The sequence below is a fragment of the Pneumocystis carinii genome (genome assembly GCF_001477545.1).
Source record: "Pneumocystis carinii B80 chromosome Unknown supercont1.2, whole genome shotgun sequence".
Lineage (NCBI taxonomy): Eukaryota > Fungi > Ascomycota > Pneumocystomycetes > Pneumocystales > Pneumocystaceae > Pneumocystis > Pneumocystis carinii.
In genome coordinates this window covers 44,164-60,579 of record NW_017264714.1, presented here as the reverse complement: position 1 = coordinate 60,579, position 16,416 = coordinate 44,164, and the positions used below count along the sequence as shown (strand labels likewise).

General features: G+C 30.3%; 10 protein-coding genes across 10 annotated transcripts; 4 read left to right on the top strand and 6 right to left on the bottom strand.

Moving 5' to 3' along the window:
• Window positions 1-357: 357 nt before the first annotated feature.
• On the bottom strand, window positions 358-2,765 carry T552_00323 (hypothetical protein). The gene is made up of 5 exons (XM_018368938.1): window positions 2,208-2,765; window positions 1,511-2,162; window positions 1,329-1,463; window positions 959-1,285; window positions 358-913 (listed from the first exon to the last, which is right to left on the bottom strand). The coding sequence occupies exons 1-5, from the start codon at window positions 2,717-2,719 to the stop codon at window positions 404-406; spliced, it is 2,136 nt and encodes a 711-aa protein (XP_018227203.1). The 5' UTR covers window positions 2,720-2,765; the 3' UTR covers window positions 358-403.
• A 115-nt stretch (window positions 2,766-2,880) lies between these two features.
• T552_04064 (hypothetical protein) lies at window positions 2,881-3,536 on the bottom strand (the record flags this gene model as incomplete). The annotated part of the gene is given in 8 exon segments (XM_018372115.1): window positions 2,881-2,938; window positions 2,993-3,034; window positions 3,063-3,084; window positions 3,092-3,194; window positions 3,278-3,310; window positions 3,347-3,362; window positions 3,388-3,402; window positions 3,517-3,536. Coding segments are annotated over 8 exon segments (309 nt in total).
• An 818-nt stretch (window positions 3,537-4,354) lies between these two features.
• T552_00322 (hypothetical protein) lies at window positions 4,355-6,672 on the top strand (the record flags this gene model as incomplete). The annotated part of the gene is made up of 4 exons (XM_018368937.1): window positions 4,355-5,657; window positions 5,697-6,273; window positions 6,325-6,550; window positions 6,599-6,672. The coding sequence occupies exons 1-4, from the start codon at window positions 4,369-4,371 to the stop codon at window positions 6,670-6,672; spliced, it is 2,166 nt and encodes a 721-aa protein (XP_018227201.1). The 5' UTR covers window positions 4,355-4,368.
• A 158-nt stretch (window positions 6,673-6,830) lies between these two features.
• On the top strand, window positions 6,831-8,868 carry T552_00321 (RuvB-like helicase 1). The gene is made up of 8 exons (XM_018368936.1): window positions 6,831-6,885; window positions 6,940-7,058; window positions 7,114-7,333; window positions 7,618-7,859; window positions 7,915-8,064; window positions 8,108-8,263; window positions 8,312-8,418; window positions 8,468-8,868. Exons 1-8 carry the CDS (start codon window positions 6,873-6,875, stop codon window positions 8,820-8,822), a joined length of 1,362 nt encoding a protein of 453 aa, XP_018227200.1. The 5' UTR covers window positions 6,831-6,872; the 3' UTR covers window positions 8,823-8,868.
• Window positions 8,869-8,909: 41 nt separating this feature from the next.
• On the bottom strand, window positions 8,910-9,930 carry T552_00320 (hypothetical protein). Its single transcript, XM_018368935.1, has 7 exons — window positions 9,779-9,930; window positions 9,678-9,736; window positions 9,515-9,625; window positions 9,233-9,460; window positions 9,126-9,187; window positions 8,999-9,070; window positions 8,910-8,956 (listed from the first exon to the last, which is right to left on the bottom strand). The coding sequence occupies exons 1-7, from the start codon at window positions 9,882-9,884 to the stop codon at window positions 8,941-8,943; spliced, it is 654 nt and encodes a 217-aa protein (XP_018227199.1). The 5' UTR covers window positions 9,885-9,930; the 3' UTR covers window positions 8,910-8,940.
• Window positions 9,931-9,971: 41 nt separating this feature from the next.
• Window positions 9,972-10,724, top strand: T552_00319 (hypothetical protein). The gene is made up of 2 exons (XM_018368934.1): window positions 9,972-10,619; window positions 10,674-10,724. The coding sequence occupies exon 1, from the start codon at window positions 10,024-10,026 to the stop codon at window positions 10,450-10,452; it is 429 nt and encodes a 142-aa protein (XP_018227198.1). The 5' UTR covers window positions 9,972-10,023; the 3' UTR covers window positions 10,453-10,619; window positions 10,674-10,724.
• Window positions 10,725-10,950: 226 nt separating this feature from the next.
• On the bottom strand, window positions 10,951-11,869 carry T552_00318 (hypothetical protein). The gene is made up of 5 exons (XM_018368933.1): window positions 11,742-11,869; window positions 11,614-11,699; window positions 11,304-11,570; window positions 11,110-11,262; window positions 10,951-11,066 (listed from the first exon to the last, which is right to left on the bottom strand). Exons 1-4 carry the CDS (start codon window positions 11,826-11,828, stop codon window positions 11,238-11,240), a joined length of 465 nt encoding a protein of 154 aa, XP_018227197.1. The 5' UTR covers window positions 11,829-11,869; the 3' UTR covers window positions 10,951-11,066; window positions 11,110-11,237.
• Window positions 11,870-13,047: 1,178 nt separating this feature from the next.
• On the bottom strand, window positions 13,048-13,876 carry T552_00317 (hypothetical protein). Its single transcript, XM_018368932.1, has 4 exons — window positions 13,733-13,876; window positions 13,666-13,683; window positions 13,446-13,624; window positions 13,048-13,401 (listed from the first exon to the last, which is right to left on the bottom strand). Exons 1-4 carry the CDS (start codon window positions 13,828-13,830, stop codon window positions 13,094-13,096), a joined length of 603 nt encoding a protein of 200 aa, XP_018227196.1. The 5' UTR covers window positions 13,831-13,876; the 3' UTR covers window positions 13,048-13,093.
• Window positions 13,877-14,229: 353 nt separating this feature from the next.
• T552_00316 (hypothetical protein) lies at window positions 14,230-15,788 on the top strand (the record flags this gene model as incomplete). Its single annotated transcript, XM_018368931.1, has 6 exons — window positions 14,230-14,382; window positions 14,445-14,521; window positions 14,569-14,634; window positions 14,682-15,214; window positions 15,261-15,331; window positions 15,375-15,788. The coding sequence occupies 6 exons, from the start codon at window positions 14,230-14,232 to the stop codon at window positions 15,786-15,788; spliced, it is 1,314 nt and encodes a 437-aa protein (XP_018227195.1).
• A 44-nt stretch (window positions 15,789-15,832) lies between these two features.
• T552_00315 (hypothetical protein) lies at window positions 15,833-16,398 on the bottom strand (the record flags this gene model as incomplete). The annotated part of the gene is made up of 2 exons (XM_018368930.1): window positions 15,833-15,978; window positions 16,032-16,398. 2 exons carry the CDS (start codon window positions 16,396-16,398, stop codon window positions 15,833-15,835), a joined length of 513 nt encoding a protein of 170 aa, XP_018227194.1.
• Between the last annotated feature and the right edge of the window lie 18 nt (window positions 16,399-16,416).

The following is a 16,416-nucleotide window of genomic DNA, read 5'->3' as shown; positions in this document are numbered from 1 at the left end:
CTAGACCGATTTTACGAAGTGTCTTAAATATTAAGAACAAGTAAAAAAACAAATTGTAATAATAAAAATATAGAAATATATTTATTGAAATTAATAATTATAAAATAAGATTAATTAAGAATCAGTTTTTTTTATTTATGTAAAGATTTATAATTATAAATAATTCTATATATATTAGAAATTTAAGAGAAAAAAAAACAAATACTTTTATAAATAATATGGAAATGCTATTTTCTTGTTTATTTAGATTTCCCCTAAAAACATTTATATAATCTATTATGATATTAGATAATTAAAAAAACAAATGAAAATATAATAATTTAATATAAATACATACGATTTTTAATGCTATCCTCTTTTTATAATATATACAAATATATAAATAATGTAGTTTTATTCAGGTTTATTTTTGTTTTAAGTTTTTTTCTTGAATGAATGTTTCATAATCACTATCTGATGCACTTCCAAAGATCTCTAAGTCTTCATCTTCATCAAGTTCATCATCAATTTCGTCTGCTGATACATCATTACTTGATAATTCATCAGATACTTCTTCAGTCAATAACTCGTTAGTTGATGAATTGGAATTTCTCAAGTTATTATCATCTAAGGTATCATAACCAGAATCATCTATTTCATGAGTATCAACATCATTATCATTATTATTACTCTGATTTTTAACACGCGTAGTATCATCAATAGTCAACATATCTTCATCACTATCGTCCTCACCCTCAACATATTCAATTCCCGATTCTGATTCTTCATTTTGTGGCTCATATTCTTTTCTTAATTTAATCTGTGCATTTATCATGTCTAATCGACCATGAAGAGCCAACAATCTAGGTAATGCAGATGCACAGCGTAATAATGTTAATTGCAAAGTCGATAATGTTTTCATAAGATTTGGCAACTAAACATATTAGTATTTAGGAAAAATAATAAACTTATATAATACAGTCACAAGATATCCTCCATGAATAATAATTGTCCAGCGAATCCATATACTTAAAGAACTAGCTCTTGATGGTTGTTTAGAAAGACGTTCAGCAATTCGTTCCAATAATAGGACAGCTAATGGAGATTCCAATCGCTTTACAGTAGCTAAAACAGTTTCAGAATCCTGACAGTTTAAACATGACTCTAGTAAAGTTTTATCGTTAACTTGAAGGGCTTGTATAAGTAATGATATCAAAGATTTAGCTGATGGAACTTTTACTGAAATTTCAGATGGTTTTGATGATTTCATTTCAAGCTTCTCCAGTTTTTCGGAAAGAGTAAGTTCCTTTAAATCATCAAAAGAGGCAAATAAAAACTTAAATCCTTACATCAATAGCTTTTGCAACATTCTTTTCTGACTGATTATCTTCAGAACTTTGGGATATTTCATCATCGTCCAAATTTCTCATATCATCACCACTAATAACAGTCGCATTTGATTCATTATAAGATTTAATATTTGACTTATATAAAAAATCAATTTCAATAATAATACAAAAATCAAGCTTACGGAAACTCCATTAACATGTATCTTTAAAAAATCTGATTTCTTAAGAGAAACACGAATTTCACCCTGTTTGAAATTTTTATCATTATCCAGATATGAAACAGTTTCAAATATAAATGTAACGCCATTTACTAACACAATAATAATATTATCATCTTGAATGCCAATATCAACAATTTCTATTTGAGTCGAAGTAGCTTCATCAAAAGCAATTATTTTGGAAATTGGTTGCCGAATCAATGAGTTTTTTTGTTTAAAAATACCTATGAATGATTTGTCAAAAAGATCATGAAATATATTTACAATTCCAGAAGTTGTTAAAACAGCTAATATGGTCTTATCGAAAAATGTAGAAAATGTTAAAGCTTTAACATTATCTTCTGTAACTAAAACACCGACATTTTTACTTTCTTCTTCATTAAGAAGAAACATATTAATAAATCGATCCTCTTTTGATGCAGAAAAACAATATATAGAGCCATCAGAATCTGAACAGACTAATAATGAATCAACATATGTTATATGAGCATTAAAAGTTTGCAAAATATCCAATAACGGCAAATTTAATACACAAATATTATGTGACGCACATATAATTTTAGAATTATAATACATAATTGCTGTAAGTGAATCCAACAACTCAAATGAAAACGTACTATTCTGCATTAAAATTTAAAAATAAACATATCAAAAAATATACTTTAATATCTTTGATGTTAACAAATCCCATTCCACAATTTTTCCATCCAATCCACAACTCCAACCTATTCTATAGTCATTGGAAAAAGTAATTCCAGTTACACTTTGTGTATGACCACCGACAAGCTTCATAAAAATTTTATTAAGAGTAATTGAAAATAAAATAATTTCTCCATTAGATAAACCAAGATAAAGAACATCTTTTTCATTATTATATGTATCCTCATCCTCTGCTTTTCTCTTCTTTAATCTAGTCTTCTTATCATAGTCAATTTCAATTCCCCATGATAATGATCGACAAATCCATCCTTTATCCAAAGAAAAACTTGTTTTAAGCAATCCAGTAACAACATCAAAAATACAAATATTATATGAATCTAAGACATTCATAGCCATTGCAAAAAGCCTCTTCTTTGGATGAAATGATGATATTAATACTGATGAAATCGTACTAATTGGTGTACGTGTATCTACTTGACGAATCCTCTTAAACTTGCTGCTTTTTCGAACCATTTTCAAACAAAATAACTAAGATAATAACAAAACAATAGGAAACAAAAAAATCCAATTCAAAATTAACACTTTTGACGCTTTTATCACTCAAATAATTCTCGTTCTTAATTATTTGATATTTTGCTCAAATTTAGTCCTTTTAAACCAGGAAAAAAAGCAGACTACTCTAATTCACAAAATAAATCCGATTTTTCCCTTAAATCTTCGTTTTTAATATGTCTAAAGCTAAAAAAACTTTAATCAATCATAGATTCTAAATTTATATAAATCAACATTCGAGCAAGGAAAAAAATGTCTAAAAAATGTGATAAAGCTCTATAAAAAAATTCATACAAAAAAAAACAAATATATATCAATTATACTCTCTATTACTTAATATAACAAAAGATAACAACTTTTGCTGTATTTTTTTTATTTTCTTAACACTACCTAACTCAATTATCAACAAATCCTGTCGTTTTTTATCTTCCGTAAACTAATCATACTTAATATCTAAAAGTCTGTTTTTTATAAAAAATATATTAAGAAATATATTTTTCACTCAGATTATATTATTACGGTTATTTTCAAAGAATTATTAAGGAAATTTAACTTATTAAAACAACTATTCATTTTCTTCACAAAAACTTTTTTTTCAAAATAACTTTATCAAATTATTAACATTATACATTTCATATAAAAAACTAAAATTAACATGCAACAAACATAAAACAGGACTAAAAATATCTTTAATAAAAGGTCTTTCTTTTATATATATCTATTACGCTATTCTTAAACTCTATTAAGGCATACAATACACTGTATCTTCAGCGCACATACTATACTACTATATACTATTATATACTATTATAATATATACTACTATAATATATATAATTATATAATTATATATATATTATCAAGGGTATGAGGAGATTAAGGGACACACGCGTGTTCAGAAATAATATTCAAAAAAGCTTTTTTTTTCAGTCAGACGAGAGAGAAAAAAAAACAGAATAACACAGTATTATTTCGAATCAAGAATAAAGAAGATTTTCAATGATTTATTCGATTATATTGACACAAAAGTAGAAAGTATACATCGGATTACATAGGAAGATCATCCTGTTGTTTTTTTTTTCATATCCATAGGTCTCTATCCATTTTATCTTTAAAGAGAGTTATGGAACGGGCGTTACCATGGAAACGATACTATAAAAGGCTATTCATATACTAAACGGGAGACTCCGGTTAGCCCTAATCGTAAGAATTAGCGTATCGCCATATAATAACATCCACGCCGAATCGATTTTTAAGACTAATATTTTTCAGAGGGAAATTGGTCGTCGATCGGGTGATCGAGATTGGGTGGTAGAGTGACAGGAGGGTAGAATTGATAAATTAATGGAAGTAAAGTAGGTATAGACTAGTGAGAAGAAAAAATAAGCCTAATATATGCGTCTAAAAACTATATAAAATATGCGTGTATACGCGTTGTATGCGTCGTATATGCGTATAATATGCATATATATAACGCGTATACACGCATATACGACGCATATACGACGCATATAGTTTGATGTATAGAGAATTAATATAGAAAAGGATTGAGTTTATATGAATAAAGCTAACATAATAGAAATGCGCTGATAGAGACGGCCGTTCGAGAAATGCCTGAAGGTTTAATTTATGCGCAAGCAGTGACAGTAGATTTAAAAGTCCTAGATACAACGGATCGAGATCTACCTGATACAGAATGGCCAGTCCAAGAATTATCAATATCAACGACGGATAATGAGAAGAATACTAAGCATACATCAGGAGAATTGTTAGAAATGAGTTTTGAAAAGCCGGATAATCGATCGGAATGGCAGGTGTTAGAATCGGAGAAAAGTATATGTTCAGAAGAAAAGACAATAAAGAATCAGGAGGTAAAAGAAGGAGCGTTAACACCGCCATATTCGAATAACATATCACCACAAGTCAAGTCGGAATCATCACCGACTAGGGTTTCAAACGAAGAATTAGTAGAATCAGTTGAAACACAGGCGGAGGCCGTAAAAGTCGTGAATGCAGTAGAGGGAGTAGAGGCAGTAGAGGCAGTAGAGGGAGTAGAGGGAGTAGAGGGAGTAGAGATACAAGTGGAGCCTATGGAAACAGTGGAGGTAGTGGAAGCGGTGGAAACAGAGGCGAAGGCCGTAGAAACGCAAGTGGAGGCTGTAAAATCAGGATCAATAGAGGTATTAGAGCCATTGGAACCGTATGAAACGCATTTTGGGGCGTCAGAGACGCCATCTAAGCGTATACATCCGGAAGATACGTTATGTGAAAAAGTAGAATCGGTCGAGATGACGAATGAACAATATAAATTTGCATTATCGATATTACGTCAATTACGAAGGAATAGGGATGCGCGGCCGTTTAATCAGCCAGTGGATCCTATAAAGCTGAATATTCCGAGCTATCCGACAATCATTACGCATCCAATGGATTTTGGTACAATTGATAAAAAACTTTCGTCTAAGCAATATGAAACAGTGGATGAATTCAAAAAAGATGTTGAATTAGTTTTTACGAATTGTTTTACATTTAATGGAGAAGAAAGCCCGATTTCTATAATGGCAAGGAATTTAAAAAATATTTTTGGCAAGCAAATATTGCAAATGCCATCTGTAGATTATGTTCCAACACCTAAACCATCGAAAGTGAGAAAAAAATCATTGTCATCGGATACCGGATTAGGAGGGAATCCAGCGATTCATCGTAATTCATCAGCGATTACGGATCGACCGCGACGTGAAATTCACCCTCCACCCCCCAGAGATTTACCTTATAATGAAACGAAGCCTCATCGAAGAAAAAATGCCGCACAATTGCAATTTTGCAGAAATGTTATTAGAGAATTACAAAAAAAGACACACGAGAGTTACGCCTTTCCTTTTTATCGTCCAGTTGGTATGTACTTATTATCTATGTTAATATTGGATTTCTGAATTAGTTCTACGAAAGATCCTGTTGCATTGAATATTCCTGATTATTATAAGATCGTCAAGCATCCTATGGATATGTCGACTATTCAAGGAAAATTAAATAATGTTTACAATACGGCTGATGAGTTCGAAAGTGATATTCGGCAAATGTTTAGGAATTGTTATAAATTTAATCCAGTAGGAACTCCTGTATATAATATGGGTAAACGTCTTGAAGCGGTTTTTGATAAAAAATGGCAAGAAAAGCCATCAGAGCATCATTCATATTCATCGGATGAGTCGGATTCAGAATCTGATGATGTTGATGATAATGAAGGAATTGCATTATTGGAAAAACAGCTTGCAATGATGTCTGACCAATTGAATGCGATGAGAAATAAAAGGACTAGCCTTAAAACGAAAAATAAATCGGGAAAATCGAAAAAAGGAAACTCGAAAAAGTCAGGTTATCGAAATGAAGAACGCTTGCGTATTCTATCGTTTGATCAACGATCAGAATTAGCACAAAAAATTAATCTTCTTACTGGTAGTAAGCTTGATACAGTTTTACGCATTATGAAGGAATCTATGCCGGAATTAGAGGATGTAAGAGAGGGATTTTTTTTTTCGATAAGTTTTATCTTACTTATTATTTAGCAAACGGATGAGATTGAGCTAGATATTGATTCAATGACACCCCGAACTCAAAGTCGGCTTTGGAACTTTGTAATTCTTAATCAACTTCCAAATACACCTATTGGTCCTGCTAAAGCAAAACCTATTGCTCCTAAAAAAAATCGTACTGTTTTATCAGAGGCAGAACAATTACGTCAGATAAAACATTTAGAACGGCAATTATCGAGATTCGAAGATAAAGGAAATGGTAATTTCTTCCATAATCTTAAACAATACGGATTTAACCATCTTCTAGGCAAATATATTTCAAGTAATTCTGGTACAGAGGATTCCTCTTCTGAAACTGAATCAAGTAGCGCTGAAGATTAAAAATTAAAATGAGACCTATGATTTCCGAAAATATTGTATAAATAAGATATATATATATATGTGTATTATGTTTGTTTGTATACGCTTTTGTAAATATTGGTTATGAAATATGTTGATGGGTTATGAATAAAAAAAAGCTTAAAGGAAATTAATTTTTACTAATTTTTTTCGATTTTTACTGTTTTTTTTTTAAAACAATTATGACTATCAAAGGTTAAGAAATATTAATTAGATTTCTATCATTCTTCTGATAGAGATTTTAAACAGGTTCTACACGTGAAAATCGTATTGCAGCTCATTCACATATACGAAATTTGGGTCTTAAAGAAGATGGATCAGCAGAACAAGTTTCATCTGGATGGGTTGGTCAACAACAAGCTCGTCAAGTAAGGGAGATAAAGAATTATTATAATAAATAAGTCTAAAGAAGGTCATAAAAAGGCATGCGGACTTGTAGTGGATTTGATTAAGTCACGAAAAATGGCAGGACGAGGAGTTTTATTAGCAGGCGGGTCAGGAACCGGGAAAACAGCATTAGCACTTGCAATTGCACAGGAACTTGGATCAAGAGTTCCATTTTGTCCGATGGTAGCAAGTGAAGTATATTCGAATGAAATTAAAAAGACAGAAGTATTGATGGAAAATATTCGACGATCAATTGGTAAGATATTTGGAATATTTATGTAGAAAAAGGGATAATCCAGTATTTATTTAATGAAGAATGACATAGGGATATGTCAGAGTTAAATTAAATATATTTTATTTATTTTTTTTTTGGATGTATAGGGATATATTTGAGATGAATATATATAACATTTATTTTTTAGAAGAAAATATATGGAAAAGGATTAAAATCGGGAATATACAAATACTGGAAGCAAAATATTGTTTTTATGAGGCCTTTTTTATATTTTGAATAGGTTGACTTATATTGTTTTATTATAGGTTTACGAGTTAAAGAAACAAAAGAAGTTTATGAGGGAGAAGTATTAGAGATAACACCAGAAGAAGCTGAAAATCCTCTTGGAGGATATGGAAAAACCATTGCACATGTTATTATTATTCTTAAAACATTTAAAGGCACAAAACAACTTAAACTTGATCCAAGTATTTATGAAAGTATTCAAAAGGAACGAGTAACAGTTGGGGATGTAATTTATATTGAAGCGAATACGGGTGCAGTTAAAGTAAGAGAATTTTCTATAAAAAAAGTGTTTTTTTGAACTAAAAACATATTTTTAGAGAGTTGGACGTTCAGATACATATGCTACAGAATTTGATTTAGAAGCAGAAGAATATGTTCCAATTCCAAAGGGAGAAGTGCATAAAAAGAAAGAAATTGTTCAAGATGTAACTTTACATGATTTAGATATAGCAAATGTGCGACCTCAGGTATTCTAAAGAATAATAAATATATTTTTATTGAAAATGAAAGGGTGGACAAGATATTATGTCTATGATGGGGCAAATAATGAAACAAAAACGAACAGAAATTACGGATAAATTAAGGAAAGAAATTAACAAAGTAGTGAATAAATATATTGATCAAGGAATTGCTGAATTAATTCCGGGTGTATTATTTATTGATGAGGTTTTTTAAGAAGTCCATTTTAACACTTTAATCAATATTTTTTTTTAGGTGCACATGCTTGATATTGAATGTTTTACATATTTGAACCGTGCTCTTGAATCTACAATAGCTCCAATTGTAATATTTGCATCAAATCGTGGGATGTGTGTAATCAAGTAAGATTTATTCATATTAAAAAATTAAAAATAATTAATATTAAATAAGAGGAACAGAAGATATTGTTTCGCCTCATGGAATCCCTATAGATCTTTTAGATAGGCTTTTGATTATTCGTACACTTCCTTATACATCTGAAGAGATCAAAATTATTATTCGTCTTCGCGCAAAAACAGAAGAACTTCAAATAACAGAAGCAGCTTTAGAAAAATTGACAGAAAAAGGAGTAACATCTAGTTTAAGATATGCAATTCAACTTCTAACACCATCGAGTATTTTGGCAAAAGTTAATGGAAGACAGGAAATAGACATTCATGATATTGAAGAATCCATTGCTCTTTTCTTAGACGGTAAAGAAAGTGCAAAAGTAGTACATACACATGACAAACGTTTTATAAAATAAAATGGTTATTTTGTATTTAATTATAATCATTTTTTTGAATAATGTATAAATAAATTATTAATCATAAAAATATGAAAAGAATGAAGGATTTAAAACTTATATACAAGAATAAATACACTTAAGTCAATTTGTTCCTAATATTTCTATTAAAAAATAAAATACTCCAAATAACATACCATATAATTGCAAATATAAGAAATACCAAAACAAAAATAATCAAATACGTTATTAATTTATTTGTCGTTACCCTTTTAAAATTAATCATCATAAATCTTTCTTATTTAAATATATATCATCATTTACCTTCGTGCCATTGTTTTTAATGTTCTCATAGACTTGTCCACATAACTATCCGCTTCAATAAGCTTAAATTCTTAGATTAATCTTTTTCCTCATTATACAAAAAATACCGTATTTTTCGTCATAATAATTTGTTCTCTTTGATATCCAAGATCTCTCAATATATTCGCTCCTATTTCTTTCGTCTCATCTGCAATACGTTGCGCATTTTTCAATCTTTCTGAATTTTCCTCAAGCTTCCTAGTACCACTAAGAAGCCTATTTCTTTGATCTAGAGACTCCAAATCTTGGTCTAATACAAACGGTTCTCTATATTGTTCATATCGACAAAGTGACTCCTGTACTCAATATCATCAATAAAAATACCCTCAAAAATATACACAAAAACATACAAATTCTTTACGCATATTGTTTATTTCTGTCATTCGACTCTGTATTCTCGTTTTTTTCTGCAAACGCAGTGATAATGGAACACGAAGAACTTCAATCTCCATTTGACCAATCTAGCTCCTTTTTTAACCAAAAAAAACAAAAAAAAACTACAGATCCCCTTACAATCTCATTCGCTTCCTCTAGAGCACGTTCTATCGCTCCAAATCCCCTTTTTTTCCCCTCTAAAAACTTATTAACAAATATACTTAATCTTCTTCATTTACCTTCATTCTTCTCACGTATACCCACAATTAACCCCTCAATATCCCCTAAAACTACCCGTAGATCTTCTTCATATCGTTCAAAATTACTAATTGGCTCTTGTTCCATAGCTTCTCTGCCAAATCCTAAGTTATCATTCGTCGTCGTTAAAGCCTCTCCACAGACTCCCCGTTGTCATCACAACGGCCAACGACAAAAAATATCAAAGCCTATAAAAACCTCATAAATAGGCCTTAATAGCAGGTAAATGACGAATTCAAGCAGCTCAGAAGGATCGGACAGGAGGGTTCATATTGTAGTCCGTTTTTCAAGCGGAAAAAATGACGTCAGATTGAGTATTGACGAAGAAAAAACAATACGGCAGCTTAAGGAGCGATTGAGAGAGATGGAGCCAGAGATGCTTTATAAAAGGACTCTACGTATCATATACCTTGGTAAAATTCTAAGGAATGACTGGGTTTTATCGGAAGTCCTGAATAAACAATGGATAAATCGGTCGGAAGTGATATTTCATTGTAGTATTGGTGGAGAGGTAGAAAGAGGGGAAGATGAAGAGCGTGAGGTAAATTCTCGATGGAGTGAATATGGGGATGTAGTAGCGTTGCGGCTAACGTGTTTTTTATTTTTTGGAGGTGTCATATGGTTCGTCTATTACACCGTTACCACTTGGGTTTGATCGATTACGGGAGGTGGGATTTTCAGAGCGAGAGATTGGGTTATTAAGGGAGCAATTTATGATGATTCATGGGGGGGAGTTGGGGGAAGGACAGACGGAACCTGCGTTGCAATTGGAGGAAGATTGGATTAATGAGACTACAGGAGAAAATATAGTACAAGAAGGACGTAAGGAATTGAGGAAGAAATAAGAAGTATTATATGTAATAATTATGTGTTTAGATAGGGCGTATGAAGATATGATATTAGGGGCGAGTATTGGATTTATTGGGGTAAAATTTTGATGAATAGAATGAAGGGAAAAAAAGATTAATGAAGGATAATTAGGGGATAATTACATTATTTTTTGTTTGGGAACCGAAAATATTTTATCGAAGAAGACAGATGGCAGTAGTAGCAGGGATTATGATTAATCTTTTTTTTGGGTTTTTAAGATTATAAAAAAAACGGTATGTAAAAAAATAAAAACAGTATTTCGAATATATTATACACCTTTACTCATTAGCGGCAATTATTTTAGTTTTTTTCTAATATAATTATGGGTCTAGTCCTGTATATCAGAACATCTTCGTACATGACGTTTTAAATCCAATTGAATAAGATCATCAACGGCTTCTTCGAAATATTAAATAACAATATTATACATGATTTTTTTTACCTTGAATATCTTCACGTATATGTGTATTTCCTGTAACAGATATAACCCATGGTATAAATTTTTCTTCGGGAAATATTTTAAAGTCACGAAGGACATACCATAAACAAGTACTTGATAATGTTTGTGGATCATACAATGTAGAAAGTCGATAATCTGACATACTTTTAAAGAATTAAAAAAAGTTTAAAACATACGCATCCATAATACAACAACGTACATAGCGTCCAAGAGAAGTATTCATCAAACATGCATCTTTATGAAGATTAGATTCAGTAATTTCTACTTCTAATGCAGTTAATGTTAAATTAAGTGCTTTTTCTAAATATGAAAAAGGTAGTATAATTCTCAGATCAAATTTAACAATTCTTAATAAAAGAAGTTCAGCGTCAACGACTGAATCTCTTAAAGAATCATAAAACTCTGAGGGAAATGTTAACTTTGGTTTAGTTGGATTTAATATTCTAAAAATATTAAAAATTCAAAAAAAAAAAAAACAATTACTACGAATAAGCAGGAACAAGGAATTCTCTCATACGTCTAAACTGTTCTGTTGCTTTAGATGCAAGCGGAAGGGACGCAATAGCCAATGTCTATAACATAAGCTATTCATCAAGAATAGATCAAAAACATACATAGTCATCCAACAAACGTAATAAATTGTCTTCATTTACTTTTTCTAACCATCGATAATATTTATGGTAATAAATAGAAGCAAGCATAGCGGTTTCTTCAGGTTTATTAATATTTAATACATTTTCAAATATTATAAAATTTTAATGTTTTTTTACAGTCGCAATATGCTTGATAATAAAATGAAGAAAGGATAAAAAGGAATTCTTATATCTTCAGTCATAAATCCTTCGTTTTTATTACAAAATTCTCTATTTTCATATTCTTCAGCCTTTTAGGACTTTATTTGATCTTTAAAAGTTCGGGTAAGTTTAGAAATTTAAAAGATAAATTAAAAAAAATAAGTTTAATATTTTTAGAATTTAAAGAATTTTTATTTCCTTATAAAATTCTTTAATGAATTTTATCTTTTTATTTAAATAAGGTTAAATTTTGAAAGAATTAAAAATTAATTATTTATATATATTAAAAAACAAAAAAAGATTAGCTAATTATTAAATGGAAATGGTATTAAAAAGTAAATATATATCTTGAAAATTCATGTTATGAGCTTTTCATTTAGTATTTAAAGATCAAAAACATTTTTTTTTTAGCGCTAAAATTTTTAACATATAAAAGATGATATTTTTTATCTTTCATTAACAATGCAATTGACTGTTTAGTTCATTTAGATTTTTTATGTAAGAAGACTATTAAAAATAGTCTAATTTGAATATTTTTTTAAATTCAATTATTTTCAATATGTTTTCAAACAAAATCTATCCAATAGATGAATGGCTTCAAAAATAATTTGCCATTTATAATAGAAAAATAACCTTAAACTAGAAGATTAAAGCAAACAAATTTAACAACGAATTATGAAACATGTACAAAACATGCCATATATATCAAATATTTCCAACATATATTCTGCTAACACATGCCCTATCAAAATAATCTAAATAAGAATTAGTAATTCTTATGAAACCATAGCTAAATAATAAAAAAAGAACCTTTTCTAATTTTGTGTTCGAAATATAATTTTTCGTCTATATATGATTTTTTATCTATGGCTGTTATTTTTAAAAAATAAGAATCATTTATGCAATCTCAGCATATGCAAACAAGAGCTCGGATTATTCATGGTGTATACATAAGGATTACTTATATGATTTCGGCATATAAAATGGCGAAAAGCATCTAAACAAGTTGAAATGTATTAGTGGACTCACTTAGAAGATTTGTATATGTCTATATATAAATAAAGCCCAAAGGCTTTTAAGTATTTAAAAGGGAAAGAGTTATTTCGCCGGTACCAGTATTTACATATGTTGAGACGGTTCAATATATTAATATTTATAAGTCAAATTGTTGCTCAAATTTTAAGAATTGAGCTTCGTTCCAATGCTTCTACCATTTCCAATCGCCATGCTAATGCTTCTTTTGCTTCTGAATATGTCATCCATTTACGTACACGCTTGTTCATCTCAGGGTATTCATCTTCAAGACGCTCAACATCTAATTCAAAATATTGAAACACTGCACGAGGTGGAATGCACGAATCATGAAATACATACGGATGACTTTCTTGCATTACATATTTTACTGCTCTTTGAAATGTTTTTGCTGGACGAGGATCATGCATCATTCCAAGCGAACATGTAATTTTTCCAACAATCCCAGCTGTTCATGTAAAAATCTATCAACAAATATACGTCTCAAAAAACCTTCTTCCCATGCCTCACGCAATGCCGCTTCTTCAATTAACTCATCAATTTCCCACCCACCTTTCGGTAAAACCCATAATTGTTTGTTATTCGTCGAACTAATACACAAAATATACTTTCTTTCCGGATATCCCGGATGCGTTTTAGCTGATGAAAGTGGAACAATTCCTGCTACCAGTCTAATTCTCAATTAATTCATCTTAATCATCTTAATCAATACCTTGCGCCTGTTTCATCACTAAATATATTAGAAAAAAACCCATTTTCTTATATAAATAGCCACTTACTATCGTTCTTTCGTACGATCTGTTCTAGAAATCATAGATCTCTTAACAGGCGTGACAATCGCTTTCACGTCTGTTCTTTCCCCTTGAAAATCGGCCATATGAAACGCTTTTTTTCCGGGAAAAAAGCCACACGCACTCCTTTACAAGCAAGAACTGCCTGATTATATCCTTTTATTCTAAAAACGCTCCTAAAACACCCTAAAACGCTGCCACCACTTGAGTCTTTTTTTTTGACGTTGAGATCTCGGGTACGTCAAATAACGCTGATCCCGAGCCTTAATTAACAGCCTCCGCTTAAAAAATTAATAAGAATCTTAACAAAAGTTAAGAAATTAGAAGGAATTGTTAAGAAAAAGTTAAGAAAGGTTAAGAAAGGGTTAAAAAAAGTTAAAAAAAGTTAAGAAATCTTAAGAAAAAGTTAAGAAAAAGTTAAGAAATTGTTAAAAAATCTTAAGAAAGGTTAAGAAAAGGTTAAGAAGGGGTTAAAAAAGTTAAGAATGGGAGTAGAATTTGTTAGATTTCTGGGATATTCCAGTGACCGATGTGGATATTGTGGTTTAGAAGGAGAGAGTCATAGACAAGATGTTGTTTATAGCCCAGAAAAAGGATTAGAAACCATTGGAATGTGGGCGTATACAATGAAATGTCAGGTTAAGTTTTAATAAAAGAGCGAAATAAGAGAGAATATCGAATAGGAATAAGATATCTCAAGAAGAAGCTCTTATTTCTTACCAGTCAGTATTCTGATACAAACAAGACATATGAAGTATTATTAAACCGAGGATGGAGGTAGAGGGAAATTTTTATGTAATTTTATAAATTATTTATGAAATAAGACGTTCTGGACATTATATATACAAGCCGAATGGTAAGCGATCATGTTGTAAATTATATACGATTAGGTGTGTTAAAAATGGGAGAAGGAATTATACAGTAATAAGTGTTGTAGATTAGACGTGGAGAAGTTTAAACCGAATAAAAATCAACGAAGAGCGGTTAAACGATTATATCAACATATTTGGAATAAAACAGTACCAGAAAAGCAAGGATGGGATTTGTTTGATATAATACGTGAAATAGAAACGGAAGATATGATAGATGATAGATCTATATTTTGTCATAGATTTAAAGTGACAATTGAGTCGAATGAATATACGGATGAAAAATATGCATTATATGTGAATTATCAAACATATATACACAAAGAACCGGAAGATCGAATAAAAAAAAAAGGATTTATCAGATTTTTGTGCGATACGCCTTTAAAATATGAGCCAAAAACGGGGTGTGGTACATTTCATCAATGTTATCGACTTGATGGAAGATTAATTGCTATGGGAGTGATTGATATTTTACCAGGAGGAATATCTAGTGTTTATTTTATGTATGAAAACAATATACAAAATATGTGTTTAGGAAAAATAAGCGCATGTCGAGAAATAAGTTTAGCAAGAGAAAGAAAATGTCAGTTTTATTATATGGGTAAAAAAATAAAAGGTATAAAGGGATATTGATTTATTGATTCTAGGATATTATATTTATAATCATCAAAAAATGAAATATAAGGGAGAATATCATCCAAGCGAGTTATTAGATCCAGTATAAAAATAAAATGCATTAAAAATGTTACTAACAACTTTAGGAAACATATAAATGGATACCACTTAAAAGATATCTAGAGCATTGGAAACTAGGTGGGTCATTATATATCTCATTTCATACTTTAGAGTCCACACCAAACATATTATCGTCTATGTGTGATGTTTCCCATCCAGATTCATTATATATCGAGACTTTAGAAAACGAAACAACAAAACATTCACAAAAGTATAGAAATAGTCTTTTTAATTATGATGTCCCGGGCATTTTAAAGGAAAACGATGTTCAAAACCTTGATCTTGAAAAAATACTTGTTTTCGAAGATATGAGAATCGTACCCGTAAGCCATTCGAAATATTATAAATCTGAAGAAAGTGTTAGACATATGATTATGGAAAGTGTTTCTGCAGTAGGAATAGAATTAGCCAAAAAGTTATGTTTTATAATCAATATATAACATTCTTATTTAATTTTTTAACCCTCAATTTTTATCGTGTATTATTATTTTTTTAACATTGTTTCAATCTTCTCATTCAATGGCGATAAATTAATTATACGAGGATCCGCTAATCTAGGAACTTGTGTTTCTACATTACTATCAAGAACTGTTCCTTGAAATTTTTCCTTAATATGTTTCTGCATTAATTCTAATCATTTAATTAAAAAAAAAATATATACATAAAATTTTTAAAAAAATTACTGTCTAGCCATCCTATACTCATATTACCCGGTTTAGACTCTTGACCTGACAGTTGTCGAAGTTCTGCTGTAAAATTCCCCTTACACCAATTCAAAAATATTTCTATCGGTTCAACATCATCTTCTGCTGATGATACCCCTAATAATCCAATACTCTCCATTGCCGCTCGTAAATCTTCCATTTCAACTAATGGTCGTCCTGATATTTCTGCAAAGTGCTTCGCTGTCGTACCCAATAAAACAAGGTACCGAATAAAAATATCAGTAAAACTATCCGCTACTACCGGTTTTGCACGAGTAATTCCTGCTGAACGCAGCACTTGTATAGCTGATATTCTTGCTAACGAAAAAAAAAACCTTTCTCTCATTATTTTCTCTAAATTTCG

Bases quoted from the DNA above. Each gene is read 5' to 3' on its own strand.
- T552_00319 (XM_018368934.1), top strand. From the start codon at position 10,024: ATGACGAATTCAAGCAGCTCAGAAGGATCGGACAGGAGGGTTCATATT.
- T552_00320 (XM_018368935.1), bottom strand. From the start codon at position 9,884: ATGGAACAAGAGCCAATTAGTAATTTTGAACGATATGAAGAAGATCTA. The intron at 9,626-9,677 runs GTAAGGGGATCT...AAAAGGAGCTAG, and splicing joins TAGAGGAAGCGAATGAGATT to ATTGGTCAAATGGAGATTGA. The intron at 9,188-9,232 runs GTATTTTTTGTA...TAAGAATTTAAG, and splicing joins TTATTATGACGAAAAATACG to CTTATTGAAGCGGATAGTTA.
- T552_00317 (XM_018368932.1), bottom strand. From the start codon at position 13,830: ATGGCCGATTTTCAAGGGGAAAGAACAGACGTGAAAGCGATTGTCACG. The intron at 13,402-13,445 runs GTTTTTTGAGAC...TTACATGAACAG, and splicing joins GCGTGAGGCATGGGAAGAAG to CTGGGATTGTTGGAAAAATT.
- T552_00318 (XM_018368933.1), bottom strand. From the start codon at position 11,828: ATGCTTGCTTCTATTTATTACCATAAATATTATCGATGGTTAGAAAAA. The intron at 11,571-11,613 runs GTAGTAATTGTT...TAATATTTTTAG, and splicing joins TTCCTTGTTCCTGCTTATTC to AATATTAAATCCAACTAAAC. The intron at 11,263-11,303 runs GTATGTTTTAAA...AAAGTATGTCAG, and splicing joins CGTTGTTGTATTATGGATGC to ATTATCGACTTTCTACATTG.
- T552_00321 (XM_018368936.1), top strand. The intron at 7,860-7,914 runs GTAAGAGAATTT...ACATATTTTTAG, and splicing joins CGAATACGGGTGCAGTTAAA to AGAGTTGGACGTTCAGATAC. The intron at 8,065-8,107 runs GTATTCTAAAGA...TGAAAATGAAAG, and splicing joins TAGCAAATGTGCGACCTCAG to GGTGGACAAGATATTATGTC.
- T552_00323 (XM_018368938.1), bottom strand. From the start codon at position 2,719: ATGGTTCGAAAAAGCAGCAAGTTTAAGAGGATTCGTCAAGTAGATACA. The intron at 2,163-2,207 runs GTATATTTTTTG...AATGCAGAATAG, and splicing joins TTAACATCAAAGATATTAAA to TACGTTTTCATTTGAGTTGT. The intron at 1,286-1,328 runs GTAAGGATTTAA...GATGATTTAAAG, and splicing joins ATGTTGCAAAAGCTATTGAT to GAACTTACTCTTTCCGAAAA.